The sequence below is a fragment of the Bidens hawaiensis genome, unplaced genomic scaffold, assembly GCF_021521415.1.
Source record: "Bidens hawaiensis isolate Kalapana, Puna unplaced genomic scaffold, B.hawaiensis_p1.1 tig00002236_1, whole genome shotgun sequence".
Taxonomy (NCBI): Eukaryota; Viridiplantae; Streptophyta; class Magnoliopsida; order Asterales; family Asteraceae; genus Bidens; species Bidens hawaiensis.
In genome coordinates, this window is record NW_027491119.1 from 1,994,885 (window position 1) to 2,005,648 (window position 10,764).

At 34.1% G+C, this 10,764-nt stretch overlaps 2 protein-coding genes across 2 annotated transcripts; both read left to right on the forward strand.

Moving 5' to 3' along the window:
- The first annotated feature begins 855 nt into the window (after positions 1–855).
- On the forward strand, positions 856–3,850 carry LOC143612196 (transcription factor UNE10-like). Its single transcript, XM_077086238.1, has 6 exons — positions 856–948; positions 1,524–2,112; positions 2,746–2,835; positions 2,929–2,994; positions 3,112–3,468; positions 3,760–3,850. The coding sequence occupies exons 1-6, from the start codon at positions 887–889 to the stop codon at positions 3,844–3,846; spliced, it is 1,251 nt and encodes a 416-aa protein (XP_076942353.1). The 5' UTR covers positions 856–886; the 3' UTR covers positions 3,847–3,850.
- Positions 3,851–7,633: 3,783 nt separating this feature from the next.
- LOC143612205 (cyclin-U2-1-like) lies at positions 7,634–8,504 on the forward strand. The gene is made up of 2 exons (XM_077086247.1): positions 7,634–8,025; positions 8,235–8,504. Exons 1-2 carry the CDS (start codon positions 7,646–7,648, stop codon positions 8,497–8,499), a joined length of 645 nt encoding a protein of 214 aa, XP_076942362.1. The 5' UTR covers positions 7,634–7,645; the 3' UTR covers positions 8,500–8,504.
- Positions 8,505–10,764: the final 2,260 nt, after the last annotated feature.

Sequence of the window (10,764 nt, forward strand, 5' to 3'; positions counted from 1 at the left end):
TTCGAGCTGACGATCCACAGAAAAAAGCTTGTTTTGTAGCCAATTATTCATTATTCTTATCTTTGGATTCATAATAGGAATATCAAACTAATATTGTTGGACTTAATTGGATCGAGCAACACGAACAACACCGATATTTTGTGAGAACTCCTCACGACTCTTTCAATATTATTAAGAACTAAAACCACATAAAATACAATAACCTTAAACCATCTATTTATACTAAAACCTTAACTTGCTCACTAAAAAACCTAATTAGACTGAAAATAGGAAACCAAATAAATTAATAAAAATAATTAATCCCTATTCCTAATTAATAAACTAAACCGACTCCAACTTTTTAAACTTTAAACATTTATCAAGATTAATCTTTCAAATATTGACGGGACCGAATGAATAAAAAATCTGCTTTTATATATGTAACTCCTCAGTTGAGTTAGTTTTAAGTTTTCATTTTGTATACATGTTAATGTTAATCTTGTTCCTCAAAAAGTAAGCATGTCATCACAACTTTTAACAAGGAAAACCTTTTTGTTTCGAGTTTAAAAATAATAATAAAATACTAGTAAAAAACAACTTTTGGTTGGATAAGGTATAATAAATGTTCCCAAGAGATTATAAATCTTAAGTGGCCCAACCCAAATTTGTCATCTCAACTCTAGTCCATATATATACACATGCAAACTACACCACAAATCACAAGTTCCAACGTTATTCCATCCTCTTTGTTCATATATATGCACCATACATATATATTGTGTGGGACCCGACCCGATCTGACCCGATCTGACCCGACCCGATACACTACTTCTCACTCTACATATATACAATAAACTTGTGTACACCAAAACTTGTATCATAAGAATTGCTTGTTAGGTTTCAAGAAATGACGCAACGTGTACCGAATTGGGATCTGGAAGACGGTAACCCGAATCATCACATTTACAAGTAATTAATCTTTTCTTTTTTATCTCGTGTCATTTATGTATAGTCCAGTGTTTTATGTGTAGGTTATATGTATTTATACGTTAATAATATTGATAGTTTAAGATTTATAATGTTTGATTCATGGTTTGAAAAATGAGGTTTAATAGTTTGGTTCAGAATTTTGAATTTTGAACTTGAAGCTGGTCGTGTAAACCTACTACACATGTATCACTGTTCATCAAATGTCTTTATCTATTTTTAAAAGTTTTTGATTTTTTATACACGGTTAAAATCATCAAAATGTATCGTTGTAACTGGTTTAAACGATTTGGTCGATCTGAGTAATCTAGCCGGTTTGATTTCTGTAATAAATATAACGGTTTTAAGTTTCTTCCACAAGTTTTATCCTCTTAGACATAACACACTTTATTTGATTTGTAAACACAACAATTCATAATAAACATTTATTTCTCTTCCTACGTCTCTTTTCATATTTTTATTATCATGGCTTGTTTTACAACACGTTATCAATAAAATAAAACGTTTAACGCAATCTTTGCATTTTTTATACAATTTATTTTTAATTTAATTTACAGATTAGATTACGAAGTAGCGGAGTTGACATGGGAAAATGGTCAACTCGCACTGCACGAACTCGGTTCCCGGCGTGTGCCATCCAAACCCCAACCGATGTCCTCATGGGACCCACCACGCGCCGCGGAGACACTCGAGGCTGTAGTCAACCAAGCAACAGTCCAGTCCTACTGCAAAACCGATACTCCGGTAACCGACGAGGAGCTAGTCCCGTGGATGCACCACCTCCACGACACCACCGTCGCAGCCGGTAACTTAAACGAATCCGCTCATATGGCTTCCGACGCGCTTGTGCCGAGCTCCAACAAGGCAATTAAACGCACACGTGATGTGGTTTGTTCCACACGCGCCAGTTCATGTAGTGGTAACCCACCGTTTGTGGATCCTAGGGTGGCGCGTGGTGGTGGAAATACAACAGGTAAGGATATGAGCGTGAGCGAGACTTTTGTAATGCGTGATACATATGACCGTGATCACGGTGGTCGGGGCTTGACGTCTACGTCAACGGGGTCGCCGGAAAATACTAGCTCCGGCCGGGACTACTCGAACTCAACGTATCCTGACCACACTACGGGTCATCGAAGAACCCAGGTAACTTTAAGGGTGTCAATCGTGTCAAGTTGATAGGTTAACGGGTTACTGGTTGACGAGTTGACCCAATCCGTGTCATTATTCGTTACAAAGATTTCAACCATAACACGCAAACATATAAATCCGGGTCGACCCGAGCATGACCATTTTAACCTATTTATCCAAAACTTAAAAGGTTTTGTTTTTTAAACAAAACTGATATAATTTAGAGTTCGTGTTTTTTAAAACTATTAAAAATACTGAAAATTGATTAGAAACTGCATGTTTACTTTTCGAAAATATGAAAACAGAAAAACCAAAACTAAAAATATAGTTATAAAAGTTTTCTTTAAATACTTAAATGGGTTAACATATTGACCCGTTTTCATATTGGGTATTACCCGAGCCCTTTTTAAATTCTAAACCCAACTTGTTTTTCAAACAACTCGTATAAGTCAAACTAAAACTTGTTTTTTTAGTCCAATTCCCAGTCATGTTTCGGGTGTCAACAATTGCTACCAATAGCCTCAAGGCAAATACGATTGTGAGATAACGTGGAATATTATTATTTTTCCCTTTAACACGTGTTGAGTAATATAAGGTTTTAGCGTGTTTTATAATTGATTTTTTTCAATTATTATTATTTAATAATAGAGGGAGACAAAAGTTGTAAATGAAAAGGCAAAATCTTCAATCTTAAACAAACGGAGAAGGACGGCGGCCGTACATAATCAATCCGAACGGGTAAACAATATCCTCATATTATTAATAATGTTATTCATATGTAACATTTATACCATTTCTCACATATGTAATTTTGCATTATAAATTTATTAGAAAAGAAGAGACAAGATTAATCAGAAATTAAAGACGTTACAAAAGTTGGTTCCAAACTCAAGCAAGGTACACTTAACTTGTGTATAAGTAGGGAACTAGGATAACTCGGTAATATTTTTGTACGTAATACAAAAAAGAGTTACATGAAGTATGAATGTTGAATTGTGATATTTGACTTTTTAGACGGATAAAGCGTCAATGCTAGATGAAGTAATAGAGCATATAAAACAATTACAAGTACAAGTTAACTCAGTGAATATGATGAACATGCCACCGATGATGATGTCCTTAATGATGCAACAACAACTGCAACTACAAAAATCTATGATGAACCCTATGGGTATCGGAATTGGAATGGGAATGGGTATGGGAATGATGGGAGGCATGGATATGAATACCATCGGTCCATCCAACATTCCAACTCTCTTTCACCCGTCCGCTTTCATGCAAATGCCTTCTTGGAACAACCAAGCGGACCAAGTCAGCAGCAATTCTATGGCCGGAGGTGCCATGCCAGCTTTTCTCACATCGCGACCTCAGGTAATCCTAGATTAGTATATATTATAAGTAATTTAACTTCAAAATAAAGGTCTTCCTAGACTAGTAACATGTTATAGCTTCTTATCTCATAATAGGGAAAACTTTGTTGGATAAATGTGTCATATAACATAAGTGTTAGGAGTTCAAGTCCCGTGGTATATAAAAATGTGTGGATTTAGGAGTAGGATTACAGAAAGTATGTGAATTCATCATCTAAAAAAATTTGTTATTAGGAGTTTGTTGCTTCGATAACTGGTACATGACGCATCAAAATTTGTACATGTCTTGCAGCCAATGAACATGGATTCTTATAGTAGGATGGCAGCTTTGTATCAACATATGCAAAATCAACCATGTGGCCCGTTTCAAGAGAACTGACATGGTGTTAAGAAATAAAATTGATTTATACATCATAATGCTTAGATATATAAAAATAAAACAATTTTGTTGGTGTATAAATCAATTCTCTCTTTTAATAACTATATATAGCTTGTATATACGTATCCGGAGGTGATCTATAGTTCTATACACCTCCAAAGTATGTGTGGTGTGTGATATATTTTGGTGATGTACAATTAATAATCTCCTTTCAACTTTGTAGCATTCATGTGCTTGGTCATTTTGAGATGGTTTCGTAAACACGCGAAGTTTACCTTTGATGTACTGATACTCGTCATATCTTTGGGTCTGGTTGTAACTTGTTAATATATAGTTTGTTTAACGAAGCTAATTAGAAAAATGCTAAGAAAATAATTAAGTTGTTTGACTGATTAAGAAGCTGTCTTCTAATGTGAAGGAACAAAAATAACTTTTGGTGATCATGTCTTGTAGGGAGGAGATAGAATTAGTATCGGATTGCGTCAAATTTATAGCTCTAAGCCCTAATAGATTCTCTGCTGGGAAACCTTAATATGGCTCGTGTCATATGGTATTAGGGCTTGCTCTCTCACAGTTAAAATGCCTCCTCTCTTCGTCTCCGACTCTCCTCCCTCTCTTCTACCGTTCCGCTACACGGTATCACATCCTAAATGGGACTAACTGCCTTCATCAAGGATGCTTTAGCGACACAAGTTTTCTACTTTATTAATGATTACAAGAAGTAATCCTCTTAAGTTGTTAGTCTTTATAGCAACCTACTTTCTTTATCCGTGTGTTGCAATTTCTCGTCATTATTATCACATAACGGTGCGTTGCATCAAATTATACACTGATAGCCTCACAAGTGTGATCAAGGGTACATATACGGTGTCGGAGACTTGTTAGCAAGGGTATTGATGCATGCAGAGTTGATCCAAGAGTTAATGGACTAATAAATCATAACTGGATCGACTTGCTAGAAGTAGACGGGTTAGAGAAGAACCAAGCTTAAAAATGGCTAGCATGTTAAACGTGTTCAACACCAAATCAAATTGAAGGCTCCTGGTATCTTGGAGAAGTTTTAATATAATAATTAGTTCATTATTATCAAATAAGTTAATCTTATCTCTTTGCTTTGAATTTGAAAGTCCTTGTTGAGTTAGTATAGGATTGGTCATGCATGGATTCTATATAAGCCCTACTTTGTATCAGCTTTATTAAGTTTTTCTCATTGATCGCTTTTCTTAATAAAAGTTTGTATTTTTGATTCACTTGCATAAATTTAACAGAGTATTACATTATGTTTCAAGTTACAAGACTCATTGGTAATGGACGGAAATGCTTCTTGTTTGTATCATGTGACAAACTGCCATTGACCCTAATTTTCGGACACGAAATCCATCATCCAGAGCCACTAATCAAAATGAGTTTTTCCAGATTTTAGCAATTTAAAGTTATTTGTCTTTTCATTGTAAAAACACTTAGTTTTTGATATTTATTTTATACGACTATTATGGAGTTAACTCTTAGGGGGTATTTGAGATTCCTTATTTTACCTCCTTATAACTTATAACTTATAGGTTATAATTCATAAGGTATTTGAGAAAGTTAAATTTTCTAAGTGTATAAGTCATAAGGAGGTAAAATAAGAAATCCCAAACACCCCTTGATTCAATTTTCAATTTGGAATTTACCCTATAAAAAGGGCTGATGTAATTTATTACGTATATGCTTTTTATCCTTAAAAGTGGGCTTGAAGAAAGTCTTTGTAGTGTGCGTTGAGGCTTTCTCACGTAACGTAGTCACGTATCAAATGGGCTTTGGGTTCAGATGGGCCGTGAAATAGGCCTCGAGTTGCATATCTATCGTCCATGTATCTAAAGCGGTACAAATCCGGTTTTAAATAGAGGTGTACAAAACCGGTTTTAAACCCAAATCGAACCGGTTAGGTCAATGGCTGGTCAAAACGGTTGAGTTAAACCGGTTCGGTTTATAAACCAGTCTAGACACAACATAGGCCGGCTTGGTCACATCGGTTCAGTTCGGTTTATAAACCGGTTTAACCGGTTTTAGCCAGTTTTAAACCGGTTTTCCTCAAACCGGTTCGGTTTTAAAACCGATTTGGTAGATCTTAAGGGGAACGGTCCTGAAACTGGCGGTTTGGGTGAAACCGGTTTTTTTGTACACCTCTAGTTTTAAACCCAAACCGAACTGGTTTGGTCGATGGCTGGTCAAACCATTAACCGAACTGGTTTGGTCAATGGCTTGTCAAACCATTTCAGTTTATAAACCGGTTTAGAAGCAAGATAGATTGGCCTGGTCCAAGTCGGTTTGGTCCGGTTCAGAACCGGTTTAACCAGTTTTAAACCGGTTTTCTTCAAAACGGTTCAGTTTTAAAACCGGTTTGTTAGATCTTAAGGGGAACCGGTCCTGGAACTAGTGGTTTGGGTGAAACCGGTTTTTTTGTCAAACCGGTTCGGTTCGATTTTCATAGTCCCAAACCAGTTTTTTTTTTTACACCTCTACATGTATCCCCACCATCGGGTTGAATACGAATACATCAGGTCATCAGTAATATGAGAATCCTCTTTCTTTCTTGTTTTTAATGTTCGGAAGATCACTTCGGCATCAAATAGTAACATTGGATGCTTGCAAAAATTGGTCCATCTAGTGTATTTCTAATTTCTCGACTGTTAGAATCAAATAACAGCAACTCAATCCTGTTGCTATAGTTTTTTAAGGTTTACGGGTCAAATTATTGAGCATGCCAACTATATTCGTTAGCATGCTTGTAACTAAAACATATACTTAATGTTACAAGTGTCAATCGTGTCAAGTTGGTGACTTGAGGGGTTGCGGTTTGACGAGTTTAATTGATTAACCAAAACACGGCTAATATTTTTATTTTTGTAAAAAACATTAAGCCTGGCCCGCACAAACTTAAAATCGTGTAACCCCAACACAACTCATTTAACTCATCTGAACATGTCAAACATATTAGAGGCTAATACTCAAGTTGTAAGCATGCTAATCAGGTTGGCGGGTTGTAAAAAATATGTTAACTATTTAGCGGGTTGACATGTCAACTATACAGGCTGGCAGATCAACACAAAGCATGTAACTAAACCAATTATACAACTGAAGCACGTCTCGTTTGACTAAACATGTCAATCTCAATACAACCCAATTTTTTAACAAGCTAGATATATCAGTCCAAACCAAAAGTATTTTACGCCGTGTTAGAAATTACCACCCGTGCTTATAGTAGTTCATTAAGATGCAAAAAAAAGTGAAATGAAGAGTGATGATTACCAATTCAAAGGTAAATTAAGCCAAATAAATCTCCGGTTATGAATATTTCAAATTTTGACCTAACATTGTAACATATGGCTTCATAAAACACATAATCATATAATAACTATTTATTCTTTTTATATGTTTCTCAACACCTTTTAATAAGTAAAGCATGTAAACCAAAATCAATAATGTAAATCCACATTAATTAAAACCTAGTAAACTACAACCAAACCTTGTCACATAAAAGACAAACTCATATTTTAGGGTTGTTCTAAAATAATGACATAAACAGCTGGTATGTCTGTACTTTACCATGTAAAGTACACAAAATTTTATAAACCTCAAATCTCCCTCCTTCCTTCTACCTTCCATTTGTCAAGTTCTTCCCCCTTCACAACTCTCAACCAACTCTTTAGGCATATAAATCAACATTAATCTCATTATTCCAATTCAAACATATTCACACATCAAAACACACTTTCTAATCCACACAATTACTTACCAAGTTATCATAATATCATCAATGGCCATATCTCCAAGAAAGCTTAGAAATGATGTGTATTCATATTCGTACCAAGACGACTCAAACCGTCCTTTGGTCATATCGGTTCTTGCATCGTTGATCGAAAGAACTTTGATTAGAAATGAAAGAATTGGTGGAAAGTGCACCATGCCAAAGAAAGTTAGGGTTTTTGATTGCCATGAAAGACCGGACATGACGATACAATCATATCTCGAAAGGATTTTTAAGTACACGAAAGCTGGACCGTCGGTGTACGTGGTGGCGTATGTGTATATCGATAGGTTTTGTCGATCGCAACGGGAGTTTAGAATAACTGGAAGGAATGTTCATAGGCTTCTTATTACAACTATTATGGTGGCTTCTAAATATGTTGAAGACATGTAAGTTTTTGGTTTTTAATTATTAGCTAGCTAGGTTTATTTTATTTTTCTAAGTTTTATTAAAAACCATTTGAAGTTATTATATATTATTAGCAATTAACAAAACATAACCATGTTCAAAAATTACTAGGTAAACATCTTGGATGACCATCGTCGTTCAAATCTAAAATAAAATTATTGTTCTAAAATGTGTCTATATATGATTGCAGGAATTATAGGAATTCATATTTTGCAAAAGTTGGTGGGATAACAACAAAAGAAATGAACAATTTGGAGCTTGATTTTCTAATGTTGATGAATTTTAAAACGCATGTGAATTTGAGTGTTTTTGAGAGCCATTGTTGTCATTTAGAGAGAGAGGTGAGCATAGGAGGTGGTTACCATATTGAGAAGACTTTAAGATGTGCAGAAGAAATTAAGTCCAGACAAAAAGAACAAAGAGGATTTGATAGAGTAACCCGAATTACTTTGTAATTGAATTAATTTTTTTATTATATTATGATGTAGAGTATATATATAACATATATGCATAAAAACAGCTAGCAAGAAAATGTTGAGTATATCTTTATTTATTTGTATTTTTTTAAACTTTAGTTTACTTGGAATTTATTATGAAATCGGTGTTTTCGAATCTATGAATTTTCTTGGCATGATAAGACTAATTTAGGGATGTGCGCGGGACGTTTTAGGTTGACAGGTTGAATGGCTCACAACCAATGTTTTTATTTATGTCGAAAACATTAACATTAATTTGAATTGAAAACTGAAATATATAATGCAAATATTATACGAATGTGTGTAAGCAAAAATGTCCCGAGAAGATGTATGTTAATCCATTTATGTAGTATCATTAATTGTTTTTTTTTAAGGTTTTGGATTTCTAACATGACACAAAATCTAAAATAAAATTCACTTGCTTGAATTTTGGGTTTAAATGTATAATAGGATGCAAATCTATATATTTAGCTAACGTTAGATCAAACTCGGGTTAACCAAGCAGGCTGGCCTCTTTACTTTTACAAACTTTTTGTTTTGTTTTTTATTTTGGAAAATCATATTTAGGCCGACACCCCAAGACTATCGATGTTATATGAAACAGATTGTTGGGCTATCAAGAAGTGAGCATATGCGCGTAAGCTGAAAGTAGCATAGATAAGAATGCTAAGGTGGATGTGTGAACACACAATGTTATACCGAATAAGAAATGATGTTTTGCAGGAAAGATTAGCATATGACTAACATGTCTGATAAGTTAAGGAAGGAGAGATTGAGATGGTTTGGACATGTGAATAGAAGACAGATGACGACTACTGTTGGATTCATAGAAAACAGTAGTGTAAAGAGGAGGAGGGGTAGAGGCTGACCCAAATCGACTTAGGATGAGAGGATTATATATGATTTGTTAGATATGCACCTCTCAAAGGACATGGTTGGAGATACTTGGAGGCGTAAATATAAGGTTAACGACTTTTAGGTTGAATGTAGAGTATTTGGTAAGAAATAACATTATTAATTATTAACAACACTATTTTATCTATCTATTCATTTTTATGACTATTATTATTATTATTATTATCATTACTACTACCTATTTATTTATTTCTTATTTGTTTTTATTATTGTCTGGAGGTTGAACTTCGTATTTGTTTTATATAACCGGTCTCACACAATATTTTCGGAGCTGGGAGTCCCTCTAGAAGCAGCCTTTCTATTATTTGAAATAAATGTATGATTTGCCTATATCCCGTATTCCCACCCTACTAATAATGCTATTAGTAGGATTATATTTTTATCGGATACGATTGTTGTTGTTTGTATATTTAGGCCAAATAGTTATAAAACAAAAGATATACATAGTTGGATAACTTATAAACAATAATGCTAATACTATAATAATAAAGTAATAATAAATAAATAAACTTAATCGTTATTCTTAAATTAAGTTATATTATGCAATATACCTTCCTCCATATTGAATAATTGTGTCGGTTTTGCGAGGAAAGTGGGATATGTTTAACAAAAGCAAGATTAGGTGGGGTACAGAAAGAGAACGAGGGCCGGCTGAGTTGTATTCGTAACTCATAGGTCAATCCAATCAACACAAAGATTAATAAATGTACTTTTAGCGACAATTCACTGATGACTGAAAACTGATTCGTTAATAACTAAACAAAACTGACAGTTTAATTAAATGAATAGGATTAATCGACCTTTTGTTTATTATAGTTAATGTGTTTTCACTAATCGACTTTAACTAAAAACGGAACCGAATCTTGTATGTTTGTATTTTTCAAATTTAATATTTTTAATTCTATTTTATACCTCTGTTTCCAGTTTCAAAAGCTTAAATTTATGTTGCAACTGTTTATAACATAGTTGGCATAAACAAGCTTGCAATCGTCGTATTTCGGCTTTGAAACTTTATAATTGAGTTTGAAACACAATAATTAAATCATTTTTAACTGGAACAAAGGGGAAGGAAATAAATAAATGGTTTGGACACTTAACCAAAGTTAACCGAAACAAACCCATAACTAACTGTTAACTGATCATTCGGTTATGGTTAAGCCCCCATAACCAACCCGAATTTGTTATGAATTCAAAGTAAATGATTTGAAATGTTTGATTTATGTTTATGCTTAGCATCTTATTAAAACCCCTCTTACTTATATTTTGTAATTTTGTAACTATGTGTTTTAGCCGACCAATGAAGAAGCTATGATCTTAATTTGATTCCCT